A 23,204-nucleotide genomic window follows, 5' to 3' on the forward strand; every position below is an offset into this window, starting at 1 on the left:
CAAGGGAAGTGGTCCCTCTGGCCACAATATTCAATGCTTCTAGTGAGTTTGTTTTCAGTTTTTAAGACAACTTACTGCTGTCATTTTTATTCTCACTCCACTGAAATAAAAAGAGCAGAAATCTGAATGTTGTTTCATTCTCTCTCCCCTTTCAAAGATCTAATTATTCCCTGAAAGGACTATTTTCTAATGTGTAGGGATCTGTGCTCCCAAGCCATGAAACCTTCTCTGAAACCCATCACAGCTGTTCCTACTTCCTCAAACATCTCATGCCCATTCCTTTGTGATTATGTCCCCTCAGCTTCTCATTTCATTTGCCATAGGTCCCAGAGTGAGGAATATGTCTGTCACATAGAACTTGTTTGTTTGTTTGTTTGTTTATCTGCTGAGGTATGGTAAGAGGGAAGCATCTGATGCATAGAGTGAAGAGGACATCAACTTCTCATGCTCACCTTGGACCCCTGAGCAAGCTGTCAGCATTGACATTAGCTAAACTTTGTCCATCAACCATCTCAAATTTGTGATCTATGTCTTTTGTTTCCTCTCTGCATTGTGTGTGCATTGTGCTGTGTGTGTCTTAGAAATAAGCCCACCATCAGCAGTGGCAGGTGGGTACAGCATGTTCCTTTCTTCATGTGCCTGCCTTTGTGCTGATGCTTTTGAATCTAAGCCTACTTCAGAGACCCCTTTGCCTGCTCCACCCCCCTCACTGATCTCTCTCCAAGGGATAGACTTCAAGGGTCTCAGATTGTACAGCATGGAAACAATCACTTAAAATGCAGAGATTTTGCCATGCACACATTGAAGATATTATTATCACTTGCCTTTCAAAAATAAATTGCAAGTAGGTTATATTTCTGGTGATGTGACCACCCTCTTATTTGTGTACAAGACAAAATCAAAGGGTAGGGAGGGGGATCAAATGGGAGCCCAACACAGATGAATGCCTTGTGTTGACCTGCAAAGATAGTGCATTAAATCTAGTGTGGCTTCTCCTTGGAGACAGAGATGTTCAAAGCCTTATTATGAAAAAGCTGCCTTTTCAAAGTGAAGGCTCAGTTGGAATTGGCCTATATTCAGGATTTGATTTCTTCCAATAAGCACAGGAGTTACTGCCCAGAAGATAAGCAGGGCTGGGTACTTTAGTACATGGCTGAACCCTGGACCCAAGTCTAGAAACGAATCCTGCATCTAGTTTGGGAGGTGGGAGAAACGAGTGGTTCAGGATTGTAGCCATCACTTCCGTCCACTCCTTTGAAATTGGGTACAGGCATAGACACGGTCAGCCAAGGATTCTGTGCCATTACCAACCATGTACGTTCACCATTCAGCCCCACTATCACAGTTGTCATCCTGTTTTTACGCCTACCAGGTATCCTGATAAAATAGAAATAGAATTGGGTTGTAAGTTAGGAAACCTGAGTTGGATCCACTGATCAGCTTTGAGATAATTTTTTTTTAATTACTTAATGGAAGAACACTGGATATGGAGTGAAGAGCCCTGTATTCAAGTCATAGCTTTCATACTGATTTGTTGTGTTTATTGGGAAAGTGATTTAGCATCTCTAAGGATACCAAGAGGCATGAAACATTAATACTTGATGTTAATGCTTTTAGAAAGTCAACAAACATTTATTAAGCACTTACTATGTGTCAACATAGATACATATGTGTATATATATGTGTGTGTGTGTGTGTGTGTGTGTAGATCTGTATATGACATTGGAAATAGTCGATAAAGGGAATCCACTAGAATTAAAGGAATCTAGAAAGGCTTGTTGGATAAAGTAGGATTTTAACTGGAATTTGAAGGAAGCCAAGGAATCCAAGAAGTAGAGATGAAGAAGAAAAGTATTTCAGACATGGAAGATGTCCAATAAACATTATTGGAACCGAGAGATGAAGTTTCTTGTTCAAGAAACATCAAGAAAAGCAATGTCACTGGGTAGCAGAGAACATGGGTAGGAGGGAGTCATAAATTATAAGAAAATTGAAAAGGTTGGGAGAGTTGCAAGGTGTAAGAAAACTGAAAATATTTGGGGGTGGAGGGAAGGTTATGCAGGACTTTGAACACCAAAGAAAGGATTTTATATTTGATCCTAGAGATGAGAGGGAGTCGCTGGAATTTTTTTTGAGTAAGAGGGTGACATGGTCAGATCTGTACTTTAAAAAGATCACTTTGTCAGCTGAGTAAAGGACAGACAGTAGTGAGGAGAGAATTGTGACAGGCATACCAATTGCCAGACCACTGCAATAGGCTGGATGTAAGGAAATGGGAGTCTGTCTCAGGATGGAGGCAATATCAGAGGAGAGAATATTGTAAGGATCAAATTAAATGGGTGTCATATTCTTTAACTGAAAACTTTTGAATATTGCAAGTATCAATCTGATCATATTCTCTGTGCCTCCTTTTCTAGTTTGGAGAATATAAATAATAGTAACTTTCCTACTTCTCATAATGATAAAGAGGAATAAAATATCTTCTCAAAATTTGGAAAAAGGAAAAAATCACTTACTAAATGCATAGTATTTGACTTCCTACTAATATGTTCATTGCTGTTATTTTCAGGATTGTTCCTTGATAGGCTAAAAGACTGGTAGGATGGAAAAATTAGATCATTATGGAAGAACTGACAGTCTGAAAAGTGTAGGATTTGAGAAATGTCTAGAACAACAGTAATAAAGCTAGGGATAGATGATAGTAGTGGGAAAGTGATTAATTCTGCCCAGGAGATTAATCAATCCATTTCTAGTACATTTCAAAAATTCCCTACCTTTTCTCTTAGAGGGCAGCTTGGTGGCACTGTGGATAGAATGCCAGGCCTGGAATCAAAAAACCCTAAATTTAAATATGGCCTCAGACACTTATTAGTTGTGTGACCCTAGGCAAGCTACTTAACCCTGTTTTCCTCAGTTTCCTCATCTGTAAAAATGAGTTGGAGAAGAAAAGGAGAATCTACTCACTTTCTTTGTCTAGAAAACTCCACATGTTGTCATAGAGTCAGACATGACTGAAATGACTAAACTGAACTGAAATAACAATACCTAAGTCCAGTTGCCCAATCCATTGACTTCTAACCTAAAGGTATTATTATACCATTTTACAAATCAAGATACTAAAATTAAGGGAGATTTGGTTCCCCCTTGGCTCCTCACCTATCCTATTATTTCCTACTCTGAATCCACTTCAGATATCAGAGGAATTTCTTCTCATCTCATAGCTTTAAAGGTGGATGTTTCTAAGATGAAAAACATGGGAAGAATAAGGTAAGGGGAACTGACTTTCTAAACCCATAACCTTTCACTTGCAAAATTATATCAGTCACCAAGGCTGTCTGGAAGAACCTATTCCAAAAGGTTTTTGCATTTTATTAGGCAGAATAGGCAACTCAAATTCCCACCTGGTACCCTGGCACCCCGGCATCACGTCCAGTCATTCTGCAGGAAGATTTCAGTTTGTCTGACCTGTCTTTGTCCACTCTGGCTCAGCTGGATGACCGCGGCTCTACGTCACAGCTAAGCTACGTGGCAGTCTCTACCATAAAGAAGGCCTCGCAACTCTGCCCAGAGAGGGCCAAGGAAGAGGGCTTCTTGACTTGATTACATCAGGCACTGTGGAGAGCAGGATGCGCCTAATGAGGCATATAAATGCTGGGATTACTTGAGCTGGCAGGGGCGAAGCACAGGGAAAAAAAGCAAACAAAACCGGGAAACAGGAGGAGAGGCGGCAGTGAGGAAAACAGATTTCTCACATTTTATCTGTGAAATTGGAGCGACATAAATTAGTTGCATTAAGGAATTAAGTGTCAGGAATGGGGTAATTCACCGGAATGTTAGAACTGCAAGTGAAAATGGTATGCTTTGGTGCAAGTGGGCATTCAGGCTCTTCCTGGCAGTATTAGGCTGCCCACAGCAGCCATGACTGCAGTTTTTGCTCCTGCTACCTGTCGTGGCTGCCAGAGAAGGGAGGTGGCTCTACTGTATTTCACCATTGTGTTCCTGTCTCCATACCCAGAATGCTCATTGTCTAGGAACCTCTCCACACCAAGTCTCACTGGTTCAGAGTTTCTATAGACCACTCTTCCCCACTGTCAACCCTTCTCTAATCTTACTCCCAGATGAGCTCCTGCTTCCTACATCCCAGGCAAGAAAGCACCAGTGACTTACTTGATTTCTCTCAGTTTTCTTAAAATAGCTTCGGTTAAAATATGGTTTTTTGCTCTGGGACATTTGAATTTTGAGACAACAGTGAAAAGATAATTTCAACTAATTGGTTTCTTTGGTGATCAGGTGTACTTTTAATGTTTTTTTATAAAATTTTTAATTTATATATTTTTAATAAAATGTTTAATTTATATAATAATAATATATATAATCTAATATGTAATAATTAGAATATTATAATATTTTAAAATATATTATTATGAGAAATGATACATAAACTTCAGTAGACTGACTGAGGGGTTCATTACACAAATAAGGTTAAGAATCCCGACTCAGAGAACATTTTTAAATAAATACCTTGGCTCCATTCCTTCAAGGAGCCCCATGGGACTGATGAATTTGATCAAGAGGATTTTAAACATTCTTTCTACACTGGCATGTCCTCTATGATAAGGTTGCCATGTTCCAATATTGGATTTCACTTAAGTTTCTCTGAGCCTTAGTTTCCTCATCCATAAAGTGAGTATGTCTAATTAAATGACTTAAATGTCCACTTACTACTTTAAAATTTTGAAGGGGAATCAGAAAACATGTGTTTACTACCACTTGTGACAGGTCTCTTAACCTTTCTGAACCTTTTTAGTATAATATGGAGACATAGTTCCTATCGGCTCTATGAGAAAGAATTTTGTAAACTTACAATGCTATGCAAATGCAAGCAATTTTTATTATTCAGGGTTTAGTATAGTTTCTGATACATAGCAAGGATAGCACTAGGGATGGGTCCTGTGATTTCATTACTCTATGCAATTCCTTTGTGAGGAAACTCCCTCTACTAATGCAGGCTGGCACCATCTTTATAATCTACAATCTTAAGGTCTTGTTTGGAGTAATGAAAGGTTATGTTACTTGTCTAGGATCACCTAGCCAATCTCTATCTACTACACTGTCCTTCCTCTTACTTGATAAAGTATTTAATAAATTTTTGGTGATTTATTGATAATCCAGGAAACACTCTTCCTTATTCTTCCATCTTTTCTGTAATTTGAGCCTGCCCACTATTCATGAGAAAACCAGAAGATAATCAGATTTCTGATCTCAGGGCCTCCCCCACAACCTGGGGTGCTATTTCTCTGATCTTTTCCTCAGCACTTCAGCCTTCATCAGGCCCAAAATATAATCAATTTTTTGGGTCTCAATTCTTCCAAATAATTGAGAAGACATCAAACTTTCCAGTTCATAATTTAGGAAGAAGCTCATCATAAGATTTCTTTCCTGCAGAAGCATCCCATCAAAGGCTGCATGTATTTGTCCATTTCCTGCTGATAACGTGTGTGGTGTTTAAAAAAAAAAATTCACAATTTAGGTCCAGGTGGGAGGGAATGAGTCAGAGAGAAATACCATTGCTTTTGGCTGATGGAAGCAGTGTAATTACTTGTATTTTCCCCAACCTGCAAAAAGTCAACATATTAGAAAAAATATGCAGACATTTCACATTTCATTTCTGATGAGTTTCCTTGTTGTCCCCTCTTCCCACCCTCCCCTCTCTGAATCATTGACATCTGGTTATTAGTCTAGGCATTTAGAGTTCCAACACTTACACATGGCACTTGGGAAGGGAGGGAGGGCATGCTGATGTCAGCATAGACACAAGAGCTTATGGGAAGGCAAAGACTAAAGTCTTGTTTCTTTCAAGCTTGTGATGAGCCAACAGATTCAAATTAACTTTTGATGCCCACTTCTTAAGCTTTCTTCTTTGTGGAATGAACCAACTGGAGAAAATTAAAGAATACAAACAAAGATGGCGTCTTTTTTCTTTTCTTATTTTTTTTGCTTCTTCATACAGAAATACTAATTGCACTACAAAGCCTGGCCAGGCTTGCTTGTAATACAACACAGAACCATGTTTCTGCTGTAATTAAGAACAATAGAGAGAAAGTTCCTTTTGAAGGGGAATGATTCGCCTTCATCAGCTGGCACTGCAGAAAATAGGTTTATGTTCCACCAACAAGTACCATACACATGTTGTCTAATTAGATTTCTTTGCTCCTCTTTTTTAATCATTAAGAACATCATTATCCTTTTGGTTCCTCATTAGGAAGGTCAGACAGTTCACATCTGTACTTACAGACTACCTAGAAATTTCCTGAAGAAATTCCTCTCATTTTTTTTTTTGAAATGACAGTTCATTGAGTTTTCTCTTATATCATAAGTTAGACTTTCTCAGGCTATTGCAGGCCTTGCCTCTCTGACTTAACCAGTCCTTTGCAATCTCTGTCACAGACAGCCTATTGTTGCAAAGGAAATATACCATATTTCCAAAGTAGCATGGAGGAAAAGCATTTGTTACACATTTTACTTTATTTACCTCTTGCAAGGTACATAAGGTTTTAATATCATAAATGGCAGGATATCATCCCTGAGTTTACTTTGTTTCCTAAAATTCATGCTAGCTTTTTTATTTGGTTAATACCTGCTTCTCAAAAGACTCATCAGTTATCCCTTGAATATATTAGTAAATTGTTGAATTTAGGATAGCTACACCTAAAGTTTGAAGTTTCATTCTATAGATATCATAGTTGCCTAGTCTGATTTTTTTTTAAACCTCATCTAAATTCAGGCTTTAAAAGACCTAACATTTTATTTAATTCAGTTTATCTAATCTATAGATTTAATTCAAATTTACCTAATACTGAAAAAAGTGTACAAAACACTTTCATCAAAAATAATCCTTTGGGGAATATAATTCAAATAAGATATAATATATATATATATATATATAGACTTAGACTATATTAGAATGTCACCAAATACAGTGCTTTTCTTGCTATTTCACAGCTGCTTTCTGAAGTCACAGAGGGAAGTAGTCGAGAGTTTTCTTTTGTTGTTTTTGCTATTGTATACTTGTTTGTTTTGAGTATTAAACAATTCCTGTGACTTTCTCAAATAGGGATTCTACAGGAGGGATTTCCTCTACTAGTGCCTGAAACCCTGAGAATTAAATATAGTTATACACAGCCAATATGTGTCAGAAATAGTACTTTAATCTTCTTGATAAAAAGGTCAACTCTTTATCCATAATGCCACACTCTTTTTCTATGTGTATGAGTATTATTCTTCCTATTTTGGACTCAGGAAAGTTGTAGCTCAGAGAAGAAAGATGATTTGACCAGAGCTAAAAAGATTCAGCACTGAGATAGTAGTCCAGGTCTTATCATGTTGTCAACTATCTTTCCCCTTCTGCTATCTTGCATCAAAGAATAACTTATATTGTTTAGTGTTTGCCAAGTACATTTTTCCTAATGACTCTTAGAAATCCAACTTTTTCCCTCATTTTTCGAATGAAAAGTTAGAGAAATTTGAGTTCAGACAGAAGAAATGTTTCATGTCTGAGACTTAGAGAAAGCCCAGTGGTATTTCTACTCCACACAGTTACCCTAAAAAGGATAGATGACATGGGCCATATTTCATCAGCCATGAAGAAGTTCCATTCTATACTTATTAGTCATAGTTACCCAGTCTGATTTTAAATAATAAATTTATTTTTAAAAATTAAACTTTTAAAATCAGATTTTAAAAGACCTAGTATTTTAATTCAGTTTAATCTACCTATAGATTCAAATCAAATTTTTCTAATGCTGAAAAATGTACAAAGCACTTTCCTCAAAAATACTCCTGGGCATGATTCTTTTTCTATCTCATCATCTACAGAATGAAGGTTCATCATTTAGCTGAAGAATTCTCCTTCTGTCTAATATGAACTGACCTTAAAAATTGATTGGTAATTTGATGCCATCTTGGGATATTCTCTGTCCTGTGGTCATTTCTGTCCTATCATCTCCTCCCCTTTTTGATGCTAAAGAGTGATTTAATCTTCTTAATCTCTTTGTCTTTCAGGTTATCTTTAGTCTTTCATAGTCAATCCCATGGCTTCTCATAATCATTTGATCTTTTGCTTCTCAAGATTGTCAGCTTCTAGCACAGAACAGATTCAGCAAAGGATGGGATTTATTTCTGGCATTGGAAAAAGATAAGGAGGGAGGGATGAGAACTGGGGAAAGAGTATGAATCAGTGTCCTCACTTTCAATTTTTACCTGAAAGATATTTAATTAAGGCTGATGTGTGTAACAGCCATTCTAATTCACTTGAATCAGTGTTAACCAGGCATGTAGAAAGATTCCCTAAGCGAGGCACTTGCCTGATCTTGGTCGAAGAGTTGGATGATCAGAATATGCTTTCTAAAAGAGATGGGATTTCCCAAGAAAGGTTTTTCAGTGTCTAGTGTCAAGTCTGACCTGGCGCCAGACGGACCAGCTGGTCTTTGTATTGGATGCATAGCCATGCTTGTTTTTAGGAGTTGTTTCAGGATTGTCTTTAAATAACTCAGGAACTTCTGGGAAAGTTTTTATTTAATCTCCAAATCTCACACCTTGATTCCATAGATTAAAAAGGGTTTTTAAAATTTTTTTTAAACTTTTAAATTCTCACTTCAGTCAGGGGTTGGGATACATGATCATAGATTTAGAGCTGGAAATGTGTCCAAACACTTCATTTTACAGGTAAGGAAATTGAGACAAAGAGAGCCAAAATTTGATCCCAAGTCCTTTGATTCCAAATGTATCATACTATCCACTACACATCCTTCCTTCAAAAATACAACGCCCTCCTATTATAGTAGCACAAATGAAAATATGAGGAATATGTAGCTTAGGCATTCAAAGTAGGTGTGGGAGCTAGATTATAGTTAGATAGGGTGCACAGTTCTTGGTCCACAGTTAGCACTTAATAAATTCTTATTGACTGACTGATTAGATGATTTCAGAACTGTATTGCTACATCCAAAGATCAGTCATTTATTGGTCCATGTCACCTTGGAGACAAGTCTCTAAAAGGAATATCCCAGGGGTCTGTCCTTGGCTGGGTAATATAATTGCCACTCTTCATCTTTTAACTTACAAGTCTCAGACATCTATGAATAAGGGAACAGGAGTAAGGGGGCCTTTCCAGGACCACTCCAACTATGTTAAGTATATTGTTGGCTACACCATGGTATACTTATCCTTTTATTTTAGTCTCTACCTATATACTTATCCCTTAGCCAGGTCCACTTGATAGAAAGGTCCTGAAAGCTAGAAATGTTCCATTCTGGAATGCTGAATTCTGTAGTACAGTTTTTAAAATGTCTGGCTACTATACCCCTCAGATTAAAAGCAACTGAGTCACCAATCTTATTGAAGCAGAAATGTGGCACCGTAGATAGAGTGCTGGAATTGTAGTTGGGAAGATAACAAAAAGACTAAATCCTTTCAGACACTTATGAGCTACACAAATCATCAACTTCCTTAGCCTCAATTTCTTCATCTGTAGAATGGAAATAATAATGCTAACTCTTTCACCCAATTGTTCTGAAGATTTATATATACCTATATAGATATAGATATATATATGAATATATAATATGTATGTACATATACACATGTATGTATATAGGTATGTATATAATTTGTTCAATTATTTTTCTGTCATGCTCGATTCTTGACCTCATTTAGGATTTTCTTGGGCAAAATACTGGAATAGTTTACCATTTCTCCTTTTCTAGGTCATTTTACAGATGAGGGAAATAATGAAAATATAGTTAAGTGACTTGCCTGGGATCACACAGCTAGTAAGAACCTGGATTTGAATTTATTAAGATGAGTCTTCCTGATTCCAAACCCAGTGCTCTATCTACTGCATTATCCAGCTGCCCTATACATATGTGTGTATAATATGTATAACACATAAAATATGTTATTCCATATATGATGAATCTAAAAATATTGTCATCCCAGATCTCAGGTAGTTGACATTAATGCTGCTCCTTCCTTAACTTTTTTTTTTTTTTTTAATAGAGGCCAGCAATGCTACTTTAAACAGGTGCTTTGTTCTTGTACGTACTTGGATAAATGTTGTGCTTTTTAAGCTTATAAACAGAAAGAGAGAGAGACAGAGAGACAGAAATAGAGAAATAAACAGAAATGGAGACACAGAGATAGACAGAGACAGGCAAAGACAGACAGAATCCTTTCTTTTTCATTTTCTAAACAAATTAGGGTTATTGTAAAGTTACAATTAACAAATCAAACTGCAGGGAGCTTTGCTGGCAGCTTTTGTCTTTCAAAATTCCACTTTAGAGAGAGAATCTGAGAATGCCAGAGGCAGAAGGAACTCAAGAAAGCATGAGTGCCCTCATCTCACAAATCGGGAAACTGAGGTCCAAGTGATTTGGCCAAATCACACAACTACTTAGGCAGACCTGCCGTGATGACACCTTATGTTTCTTTGAGAACTGTCCATTTTAGCTGATTGCCCCTGTAAGTGCAAAAGCATTGTTCTCATTCAGTTTAGATTTCTGAAATTTTTAATAATTGTCCACTGGAAGCTTCCCATTGAGCCATCCTATCAAGGCTGACTGTGATGTGGGAGCTTCTGATATATGGCAAAAAGGAATGCCTGTAGTGTCAGGAGATCTGTATACCAAACTTGGCTTTAATATATACTAACCCTGTGAGCAAAAGCAAGACAGTTCAATCTCAGTTTCTTCATCTGAAGAATACAAAGAGCATTATTTAAATTTTCTGCCTCCCAGATTTGTTATGAAGTATTTGTAGTATATTATTTAGAAAGTCAAGAAGACCTAGAACTAAGTTCTAGTTCTTACATATATTGGCTGTTTAACCTTGTACAAGTCTTTCAATATGTCAGGGGACTTCCTAAATCAAATTCAAATGGAAAAAGCAATTAAACTTTCACAAAGAGCCCTGCTTCTGGCACATTGATTTAGAAGATCATTTGTTATATTCTATCGTTTTGGGGTTTTTTTGGTTGTTGTTGTTAAAATATATTACAGTAACATTATAATGTAGTTCAAGTCCTACTAAGAAGTGTTGCAGTCTTCTGTTTGACACCTCTGCTCTAAAGTGTAAATTGCATGGCCCTTAATAATCTATTTTGGTAAAGGGAGTACCTGACTCCAAAAAAATGATAAGTCTGAACCTCCTAGTTCCTCCTGATCCCTTCCCCAAAAAGACACTATATAAATGCGAACTTATTTTTCAAAGGTTTTAGCAAAATTGTGCTAGTTTCGATCTTACTTGTTCAGTCATGTCTAACTCTTTGCGATACCATTTAGGATTTTCTTGGCAAAGAGACTGAAGTCTATTTCAGGGAAATAGGAATTTGAAGGAAATTATGCTATTTCCTTCTCCAATTAATTTTATAAATGAAGAAACCGAAGCCTTATGGGGTTAAATGAGTTATATAGGGTCACATAAGTAGTGTCTTAGTCCAGATTTGAACTGAGGGAGAGGATTCTTCCTGACTCTAGGCCCAGTACTCTATACACTGCACCATCTGGTTGCCCTTGATCTTAATCATTTTGGCTTAAATTCAATCCTTGAATGAACTAACTCTGCTATTTACTTAGTAGCTGGCCACTCTCACAATGATACAGTGAAATAGTTGAACTAGTTGATCTCTGAGGTCCCTTCTAGGGCTAGACTTATGATCCCATAATCCTCAGTTACAAGACTACTTAATAATATTTTATGGGCATTATTTTCCTGGATGTTTTCCACTAACTTACATCCTAGTAGTTAAGCTTTAGAAAGTTCCCCCAAGCTCAGAGAGGGCCTGATTGGCCCATACTTATATAACTATATTCATAAATGACTTAGGTGGAAATAACCCAGAGATTCTTGACTGAAGTCTTATTATCTTATCCATTTGCCAAATTTCCTGTCTTATTTGCACTTGCTAAAGAATAAGTAAGCTTTAGCTGCATTAGGCAGTGGAATCAAAAAAGTGAGTAAAAGGGTTTCAAAAATAGTGGTTCCCCCACAGCTCTTTCAAAAAAGAGGCTAATTGCACACAGCCTGGCAAAAATCCTTGTTGTAAGAGAGCGCTGACCCTGATGGCCACCCTCCCAGCTGTCACTTTTAGCATGTATTAAAAGCATTCTATTAATATAACCAGATTCTTAGAACTGAAGGGACCTTAGAGTCCAAACCTTCATCCGACATGTCAAAAACTTAAACCTTGGAGAACATGAATCCTATTCAGTTCATGAAACATTTTAAGCAAGTACTAAGAGCAAGGTAGTGTGCTGGGTGTTGGCATACAAAAAATGAAAAATAGGTAATTCCTACCTTCAAGGAGATTACATCCGACTGATGAGTTAATAAAAGTAGGAACAGCTATACTGTTTTGCACCCGAAGTGAGTCTTCTGACTTTTAATTATTCCAAGTACCAGGAAGTACAAGTATTCTAACCCTGTGCACATTCACAGAGGAGAAATAAAATGTCATATGGATGGGGCAAGTAAGCCAATTTGGCTAGAGTGGAGAATGAATGATGACAAATATGAGACTTCTGGAAAGATAAACAGAATCTGCGTTGTAAAGGACTTTAATTGCTAGAATGAGGACTTTGTATTTGTATCTCCTGGGGAGCCAATGAAATTTATTGAGTAGGAAAAGGAGATCATCAGACTGTGGGTAAAGAATATCAATTTAGCAGCTATTTAGAAGTCAGCCTTCTGTGAGATCCAGTAGAAAGTGTTCTGGCAATGGAATTAGACAATCTGGTTTCAAATCTTAGTTCTTTAACTTTCTACATGTGTACCCTTGAGAGTGAGTCATGTCAGTTCTTGGGACCTCACTTTCCTTATCTGTAATAAAGATCAAAAGTTGGAATACATCTGGGGTGCTTAATCCTCTTTGTGTCCTAGACTCTTATCAATCTAGGAAAGCTTAATGACTCTTTCCCAGAATAATATTTATAAATACATAAAATAAAATACATTAGATTATAAAGAAAACCAATTATATTGAAATAAAATTATCCCCAAAATATCAAGGATCACAGTCAGCATGTTAATAACTCTAAGGCTTTTTTGAGCTCCAAATCTGTGATCCTGATTATGAAGCTATGAGAACAGTGAGAAAGGAAGTAAGGGTATCCATTACAAGGCTACTGGGCCCAGAAGCAGATCTCATTCTCCTGACTCTACGTGCAGTGTTCTTAAAATTAAAAGACCATCACAGACTACAAGATGGAGTCAAATGGGTAGCTAATAATCCGGTGTCACTCAGTAAAGTGGAGACTCATGTATTATGGCAATCACAAGAACTAAGGGTTGTATTTGGCTACCTCATTTGTTTACTGAGTAAAAGGTTATTTAATACCCAATAGATTTGTCACTGTTTTAGTTATGTAAGAAAATAAGTAAGCTATATTTTGTCTGCAGGGAATTTATCATCTAGTAGAGGAAATAAAAATGTATAAAATTATCTATAATACAGAAATCCTTAAAAATGTTTGTGTCATGATCACTCTTGGCAGTCTGATGAAGCCTATGGACCCATTCTTATAATAATATCTCTTAAAAAGTAAAGGAATTGCTAAGTCTTACTATGTACATGTATGTATACATACATGCATACAGATGTACATTTATACATCTCTATATGTTTTGTATTTATGTTCATTATATACACACAATAACGAAAAGTAGAATATAGTTAAATTCTGTAAATCAGGCAAAACAAGCTTGAATGGGTATAGGAAGAATAAATCACTTATGGCTAGAAAGATCAAGGATGACTTGTTGAAGAAGGGACCATTTAACCTGAGTCTTGATGGATTTTGTATTCTGAATTTCTTCCCCAACTTGAAATTGTTATTATGTGCAAATAATATTTGCAAACTTTGAACTATTTTATACATACTATTATCAGTTTATGTTATTATTAATCAAATATAGCACAATGATATTATTTTTATAGTATATATCCCTAGGGTCTAAGTTGGAAAGAAGGAGGAAAACAAGCATTTATTAAGTATCTATTATGTGCCAGGCACTGTGCTATACATTTTACAAATATCTCATTTGATTCTCACAAGAATCATGGGATATAAATGCTATTATCATATACTTTTTGCAGATGAGGAAACAGAGGCATACAAAGTTAAACGATTTGATCATGATCACCCAGCTAGTAAGTGTCTAAGACTGCATTTGAATTCAGATCATCTCAACTCCAGATCTAGTGCTCTTTCCACTGCACCATCTAGCTAACTCTCTAAAACCAAACTGTTTTGTTGAATATACTGATCTAGGCTAGTTATACATAACTCTATTTAATATAACTCATTCATTTAATAGCACAGCACCTAACATAGTACATGGTAAGTGCTTAATAAATTTCTATTGGTTGGGCTTGGAATAGAAGAGCCAAAATACTGAGCCATCCACAAATATGGAGCTATACATGAGCCATCAATTGGGTATTCTATGTGAATGTCCAAATTGTTAGGGAAGTAGGACCTTCTTGTAAGTGATGCAATCATCAATACTACACCCCAGAAAAAGAAAAGAATATCCATATTGAAACTCTGGAATTTGGAGGAAGAAAAATTGGTCTGGTATCACAGTAGCCATGAGTTCCTTGTGCATAATGCCAGTATCCATTCCATTTGTCAGTAAGTATGAAACCACATTGTCCTAGATGGTTTCATAGGGAAACAAACTTATTCTGGAAAGTGCATGTGACCAGAATAGACCAGCATTGTCTTAGATATTTCCAGGAAGGCACTGACTGGGGTAGCACAAGATCCCATGAAGAAATGGGAATATATTTGGGAAAGAGATCAACTATCTTTGCACAAAACTGAAAGAAATCAAATTAACTTCTCTCTGGAACCTCAATCCTATTTTTCCTTTTTCTGAGTAATGTTACCAAAAGGTTTCTGCTCCGTGCAGTTATATTCCCAGGGAAAAGAGTGTCTTGTGGTAGTTTGGATTATGATTTTGTTGGTCCTCCTTCAGACATACCACTGAAGACCATAAGAAATCTAGCCTTTGGAAATCTTGAACGAGGCAATTGATTCATCATTTCCTGCTACAGAAGTTGTTGTTCAATTGCTTCACCTGTGTCTGCCTTGTTGTGATCCCATTTAGGGTTTTCTTGGCAAAGATCCTGGAGTGCTTTGCCATTTTTGACTCATTTGATACGTGAAGAAACTGATACAAATAGATTTAAGTGACTTTCCAGGGTCACACACCTGTAAGCATCTGAGGCTAGATTTGAATTCAGGCCTTCCTGACTCCAGCCTGGCACTCTATCCCCTTTGCCACTAGCTGCACTGCCATAGCATAATCTGCTATGTTTCTGAACCAGAATTGAGCAACCCTTGCCAGAGAGTGATGTGGCCAAGCCTTAGTTTTTCATGGCAGTGTGTCTTTGCCTCCCATACATTTTAGTTACCTTGTCACTTTCCATTGAACCCTGCTCCCTCAGACTCTCTCCTGATGCACTGAGATTTCACTACTCCCCTATCACACTTTTTAATGCATTTTCATTTTTGCTTGGATGCCAAACATACAATTAAGGATCATATTTAATACCAAGAAGTTCCCCTCACAGTCATGCTCCATGCCTTCTTTATCCTTATTAATCTGACATACCAACTCCAAGTCATCCCATCAGCCCGTTCCAAGATGCATCCTTGAGATGGGGGTTCAGCGGCCAAATCAGTTTGGACTTTGGAGTCATTTCATTTGGGAGATGGAGGTATAAATACAACCCCCTGGGTCAAGGTTTACTGGGAGAGCAGGTCCTGGTGAAGGGAAGTCTGTTGGGGAGGAGCATGCAAAGATTTTTAGCTTGGAATGACAGAGGTGGCCAGCTTTCTCATTTCCTCCTGAATTACAACTATTTCTCTTTTTTCCCCTCCCACAGGGCCTGGAGCAGTCATTGATGGGGTAAACTCTGCCTCCAGAGCACTGGCATGCCTCTGGCTATCGGGGACCCTCTTTGTCCACTTCTTCATCAAGTTTTGATGAGAAATCCTAGGGTCCTCTGAGCGACGCCTGGCTTCTCCATACCACAGACTTTACTCTTCTACACTGCGGAGGGCAAACCAGTTTTGTTTTGTTTTTGTTTTTCAGCTTGAATGAGTGGGGATGGGGGGAGGGGGTGGGAAGGGTTCTGCAATGTGTAGGATAATCAATCATGGGTGTGTTCAAAGATTGAATTTGTTTCTTCTCCCTTAGCCCTACCTTCTCTTCTGCCCCTCTCCTCATTGTCTTCCCCATAACTTCTGTTTTGGCAAAAAGTCTGTTTCAGTTGAACCCATAAATGCCCCAGAGATGCACCTTGGTTCATGAAATAGTGCACAAAAAGAATTACATCAGAGAATCCTAGTGTCTATGTCTCTTAAGCTAACAAATCAGCCTTTTTGTTATGCTGTACAAATGACTCCATGTTATGTGTCTGATGACATTGGGTTTGTCTCTCCCATCAGGGTGGATTTTTAATATATATACACATACACACACACACATATATATATTATTCTACCACCTCCTCTTGGCACTGTACTCTACCCATCACCTCAAATACCTGCAGCATATAGAGGTGTGGGGCCAAGGGGGTTGTGAAACCCACTTAAAGTGGAAGCACATCTGATAAAAGAAAGAAAAAATTCTCCAGAGTATGGGAAACTGGAGCTGAGTGGATGGGAAGAGAAGAGGTTGGGGGACTGAGTTTCTTTTTTTAAAAATTCTTGGCTGGTCGATTTAAAAAAAAAAGAAAAAGAAAAAGGATAAATAGTGGCTGATTCATTGGATCTTATCTAGCTATCAATCAGAGCAATCCTATGACTATCCATCTACTCAACTTGTCTGGTCTATCCATCCATCCAATTATCTACCCACCTGTCTTTCTCTCTAACAATCTATTTACTCTATTTATCAATTTATCATTGTAATTATCTACATTTCTCTCCAAGTCTCTCCCTCTCTACTCTTACTCATCTATCACTATAATAATCTCTAATCACCTAGTATCTATCTTTCTCCTCATTTCTTTCTCAAATCAACCTCTCCTAAAAAATTTGTGTTTTCCCAATTACATATCAACCTTACGCATGAAAGCCGATTTTTCTCAGATTAACCAGAAAGATAAGCAATATCCAATCACATGGAGATTTGAGAATTATGGTGTCCCATTCACCAAAAGTAGGTTATGATAATTCATGAGTTCTATTAGGAATCCATTACTTACTATCCACTAAAGCATTCTCTTCTCTAGACACAGATGAGTCCCATGTGTACCTTAACTAACTAGCATGATGTTTTCCTTTGGGATTTGAATGACCAAGATGCCAGAAATCAGAAATACATGTGCTTTTCTGTCTTTCAAGGAAGCAAACATTATGATCTTATTTGACTAAATCCAGGGCATTTATATTCCCCATCAAAAGAAAAAAAAAAACCTATATATACAAAGCACTGGTTTCCTGCTATGTGAGCATATTATTCAACCAGACTGAGATTCAGCACCTCAGTGAGGGTCTCCAATCTGCTTTAGTCTGGGTTTGGCCTGTTTGAAAACTATCCAGTTAAAAGCTGATAGAGTCCAATTATAGGGCTGGTGTGTTGACAGCGCTTGTATTTGTCTCGGAAGCTCTTCTGAGCAGAGGGCACTTGAGCGACTGACTTCATTTCCAAGCACTTGATTAACCCAACACTGTAAACAGAGGGGGAAAATATGTGTCAGACATGTTTCCTCTTTTCATGGGACTTATCCCTCCAGTGGCTTTGAGGAAGTCTAGCACCATCTTCCTTTTTTCTATATTGTAGCTAGGCAAGAAGAACTTTCAAGTTTGTACTTTCTTGGGGCATCTCCTGGGGCAATCAGGAATTGGCCATCCTCTGTGCCAGTGGACCAAAAAGGATTGCAATAAAAATGACCCTGGATTAAATCTCTCCTTACATATTTAGGGTACCACCAAAGGGGACATGCAAATTGCCATGATTGGTATGCTGACCTGGTGTGCAGTATAACTCCAGCACCCTAACTGGGGGGGGGGGGGAAATGGGCTGCTCCAAAAGCATACGTCAAATGCTCTTAATGTTGAATATTTATTCTCCTTTCCCCACCATCACAAGCTGCCTCTTTAGTTTTGTCTGTCTCAGCTCCTGGACATGATACACAAAGTGAGAAAATCCATCCATGTACCTTCCACCTCCTTAGGTGCTTTTGGCACTCTAGTGAAGGTCAATTGCTGTGAATGGAATTTTAGTCCTCTCAAATAACAAGAAAAAGACAACTGCCAGGAGACAGATTCCAGGAACCCATGAGAGTTGCCAACATTTCTCTATCTGTTCTAAATTCCCAGGAACAATCTAGTGAGCAGGTATGAGGTTAGAACTGAAGGTCAGTCATAAGCATTTCAATTGCTTGATACAGACTCCTGAATAAGTAAGGTCACAGTAAGACATGTCCTATGCAGAATATCCGAGTGCCATATTGATAAACTAGAGGCATTGCTCAGGAGCAAAGCATGTATATTGGGAGTAGGACAAGATGAGAGATGTTGTCCTGGTTAGCAAAATTCCTGAATGTCCAAGCTGCGTGCTTTCTATTGGACTTTCATCTTTCCTTCTAAAAGAAGGATTCCCTAGTCCTCAATGAGGGAGTACTTAAAGCATTACCAGAAATGTGATTCTACAATTATTTCCATGCCTTCTCCCTTTTACCACTTGATGGCCTGCCCTCTTGCTACACTTAAATTAAAGATCTGTAATATTATCTTTGTGAATTCTCCTTCCAATAATGTGAATCATATCCCATCCATTCCTTGGTGGGTAGTCTTATGAATTGCTGTGGCTGAAAAAAAAATCCATCACCTGATTTCCACTTCCTAGTGATATTACTAGCCAAAACATAGACCCACAGTAAGCACTCACTTTCTCCTTCCCATCCCAGGCACTGGGGAGTGGGGGGTACAGAAAGTCAGGAAACACAGCAACACTGTTCTGACTTTTTTTTTTTTTTAATCACCATCATCCATAGGAGAAGAGGTATGGGAGGCTGGTGAGATGGACCACTGGGAAGGACAATGAAGTTTCTTCTAGGAGATCTTTCATGGTTTTCTGCTTTGTTAATTTAATTTTGGTGGTGATGACACTTTTAGACAATAGAAATTTCAAAAGATAAGACATCGAAGATAAGTGCTCTGCTTGTCATTTTTTTTTTTCATTAATAGAGCATTTTACTGCTTCCGTGTGGCTTTTGGTTCTGCAGGGAGAATCGTTAAGCCTTTTTGGGCAGACTTGGCCCAAGTTTGCAAATGGAAGAGCAAGGGTTTGCAGATTGATACTAATGCAAGTTTTTGACCAGCTAGTAGCCCCTTCCCATTTTGCCAACTAGGAGACAAAAGCAACAAATAATGCAGATAAGGCCAAGTGGAATTTAGCAATGAATCTAAGAAGCTCTCATTCCCCTTTCCCAAAGCAAAGTTTAACACTTCCACCAAAGTAATGTCAATGAAAGTGCTCGTGGTAAGGCTAATGCCAAGCTTGTTCTTCTGTAGTTTAATGTCAAGTGCCTGATACAGTCATCTGCAAGTCTAAATGTGTTTTCTTTTTCTGGGTTTTCTTTTTTTGGGGGGAGGGGTGTCCTAGAAACATGCACATATTTTAAGCTTAGAGTATTGGGCATTATTGCTCTGATTTGTTAGTTCATCTAAACAAAGGGAAATGACAGACTTTAGTACCTGAAAGATGCCTAAGTCTCTTCCCCTGCAGTCCAGCCCAGGCCCACCTTGGAGGACAGCTCTCCTCGGCTTGGGGGATAGTTTCGTCTCAGGAGCTGACCAGCATTGAACTGTGGGTGAGAAGCATGCTCCAGGACTCTAGGCAAAGTAGATGCAAATCAGAAATAGAAAGGCCCGTTTCAGGACCTGTCCAGTCATCTTGTTCTCCATCTAAAGGAGGTTAGCCTACTACACCTGAGGTCAGAAGAAATTCCTAACTGGAGAAGAGCAGAGAACACCAAGGAATCCAGCTAACCCCCTGGGGAGCACAGAATTGTCACTGCATCAAGAGTCTTTATATACAAAATATAAAAGAAAGGAGTGATACTCCCAGCTGAAATGTCTTCTCTTCTGCAGCTGTTGTGTGGCCCTTGCCAACATTATCACAGGAAGGAGGGGGAGGAGTGGTTGAGGGTGGGGAAAAGCATCTTCCCCAATTTGATACTGAGCTGTCACCAGGGAGAAACTGGCTTTTAAATAGCTGAAACCAGCCAAACAAAAATGAATCTCCATATCTTTATATATAATCAGAGGAAGCAGCTATAAGTTTTGCTTTTTGGTGAAATACATTTTCCCTTCCTTTGTTTTTGTTCTTTGCATAGCTCTTTGTCCTGGGACCATTCCAGTTTCATTGACCATAAGCCACTCACCTCCCACCCAACCTGTCTGCCATTTACTGCTGCCTTTCCTCCAGCCTTTCTTCCAAGACACACAAATTGGAGGAAAAGCTGGAAAACTTCATAGGTATGTGGTTTATAAGGCAATGTTTTCTGACATAGACCACATGATAAGAAGTCTTAATGATCACTAAAAACAAACAAATGAGCAAAAAAGAAAAAAAGCCAGTCTCATTTCCCACATTGCTTGCTGAAAAGAAGAGAAGTAAATGAAGGGAGAAAGAATTACATTTGCAATTAAAAGATGGGGCAAAAAAGATATTGAAGCAGTTCAGGATGGCTTTCAGGTGCAAAATATCTAGAATCTCAAGTAAAGTGAAGTGGACTTAATCAGACACAATTGTTTCCATCCCCAAAGTAATAGTTGACTATGCTCAATTCTTTTGGGGCTTTTTAAAAGGACTTCTGTTTAAAGGGCTTCTCTTTATTGAGCTCCAGCATTGTTCAGATGGCTGTCAATAGCCCTAGGAGAAGAAGGTAGACTTATGACCCCCTTAGAGTTCTCTTGAGCCACTGTCAACATTATTTAGCAGAAGTAGAGTTGATGACAATGGTGATAAAAATGATCATGCTGAAATAGGAATCGCTGCCCATTGTATCACTCATGGGGAGCATTTTTAATCATTCAAAAAATTTTGTGACATGTCAAGTGCAGTTGTGAGGAATGTGTGGGTGTATGAAAATGTATCTGTTCAGTACTGAGTCCTTCTTTAGGTTTTAACAAAGTTCTCTATGACTTATCAATGGTGCAGTTCTAGCTGTCAGAATATGGGTGTGCACATTCTCACAATTATCCTTAAAAACAAATCTATGTTCAAATGCTTTAAAAATTTATCAAACAGAAACAAGAATATAACTTTGTCAGCCTTTTAGGGTTATTTTGATTTAGTTTATTTTTTATTTTAATTTTTCTGTTTTTTTTTTATTTCAAAAAACAATGAAGTCATTTTTTGGTCAATAATTGTATTAAGGGTGAATATACTACCTGAATTTTTGTGCATGTTACATTGTAGTTGTAACCTTTTCTAATTCAGGATGAATAAGAGATGGTTGTGATTGTGCAGTGTATCAATAAAGTTCAAAGAAATTTGTACCTTTTGGGGGGCTGTTTATTAGGCTTTGTTGAATGTTGGGGTTGGCAAGCATAGTGGAACATGTACATCTTCTCATATATATTGACACTCTGGATCCTGTGAGCCAGGATGTAATTACCAATCTATATTTCCAATGATCTAAAAATTGCATCAAATATTTTCATGTCTCCCCATCTCGACCTACCCCCACCTTTGCACACATGTGATAAGTAGATCAATGTGGATAAAATCAATATCTTCCTGAAGCTGGTCTATTCAAACTTCTTTCAATTTACTCATGAGGAACATACCAACTATGTGGTTTACCATCCTTATATGACATGGACCTCCAGACCTAAGGGGTTTGACATTGGCACAAACAAATGGAAAAAAAAAATCAGGTCATATACGAGAGAATTTTCACAAAACTGTAAGGAGGCTGCTCAGCATTGATGCTTTGCTCTGTTTGATTCCTGATGCTTGCAGCCACTGAATCAAAGACTACTATGATGTTGTAAATATGGCAAGAGATGGTAAATATCTCGTGGATTGATTCAAATAGAATTATATGCTGACGACTAATTTTTCTTCAGCCTCTGTGTTATGGAAACATTTTTAAGACAGTGCAGAATATGAAGAAGCCACTAGACTAAGAATCAGGAAAGCTTTCCATTTCCTCTAGTCCCTTATTACCATATCATCATCTTTCTAGCTTCACTCAGCTTTACACCCCCCCCCCCACCACCACAACTCTTTCCTATTCATCTGTTCCCACATTTTCCCTTCATCACCTAGTTTCTCAATTATCTTTAGACCAATATATTCCTTTTACTCTGTTACTAGTTAGTTATATGATCTTGGCTGAGTCATTTAACTTATTTTGTCTTTTACTTTCCTCATCTCTAAAATAATGGAACTGTACTAGGCAATCTATAAAGTTCTGTCTTGCTCTGACATTCTACAATATATTTCTATTGCTTTTTTTAAACCCCTGGATTTTCATTAAGATTGACTCTAAATCAGAACCTATTGGTACAAATGTGGCCTATATTTTGGAAGCTGAGTTAAAAATCATCCAACTTCTTTTCATAAATTCTTTATAATTTGATAGTAAATCCTGTGAGGAGTGAGAAGTTGGTTCTGGTCTCAGCTCTGCCTTTGGCTTCTGGGCTTGACCATGATCTTCCCTGTGCTTTTAGTTTCTGCTATCAGTGATAGTATCCAAATAAAAAAGAATAGGCCAATATGCTTTGAAAATAAGTGTCAAAAATATAATGTATAGGTAGATGATTGTAGTTTCCAGAATACCTGATTTATTTTGAATGGGTGACATACAAATGTAGCTGATTACCAATTTTCCTAGCCAACCAATAGCTTTAGTAATCATTTATTCTTCTCCCTCTTTTCTTCTGCCCTTTCATCAGCTTCTTTCTGCTCACATCCAACTCTCCTCTTTTCCCACTTATATCATAACTTTCCCCCTTCCATCTATTCTCCTGCTAGGGTGGGCATTTATCCTTCTCTTACTCCATCTAGGCACTCAGAGTACTATCAATCATCTGTGTACCAATTTATTCCTCCATCAGCTAACCACTCACCTAGCCATTCACATATTATTTCCCCATTTATCTCCCCCTTATTCCATC

The 23,204-nt window shown here is 37.8% G+C and overlaps 1 protein-coding gene across 3 annotated transcripts in view; it reads left to right on the forward strand.

The window, feature by feature from the left end:
- Positions 1-21,578, forward strand: part of OPCML (opioid binding protein/cell adhesion molecule like) — a 1,459,533-nt gene extending 1,437,955 nt beyond the window's left edge. For 2 of the 3 annotated variants that reach the window (XM_031963694.1, XM_023499560.2), the window contains 2 exons: positions 582-608; positions 15,947-21,578. In XM_031963694.1, the coding sequence (XP_031819554.1) occupies positions 582-608; positions 15,947-16,047 (128 nt within the window). In that variant the 3' untranslated portion in view covers positions 16,048-21,578. The remainder of the gene's footprint in view (positions 1-581; positions 609-15,946) is intronic. The other variant, XM_003764418.3, reaches the window with a different exon arrangement.
- Positions 21,579-23,204: the final 1,626 nt, after the last annotated feature.

The sequence above is a fragment of the Sarcophilus harrisii genome, chromosome 3 (assembly GCF_902635505.1).
Source record: "Sarcophilus harrisii chromosome 3, mSarHar1.11, whole genome shotgun sequence".
Taxonomy (NCBI): Eukaryota; Metazoa; Chordata; class Mammalia; order Dasyuromorphia; family Dasyuridae; genus Sarcophilus; species Sarcophilus harrisii.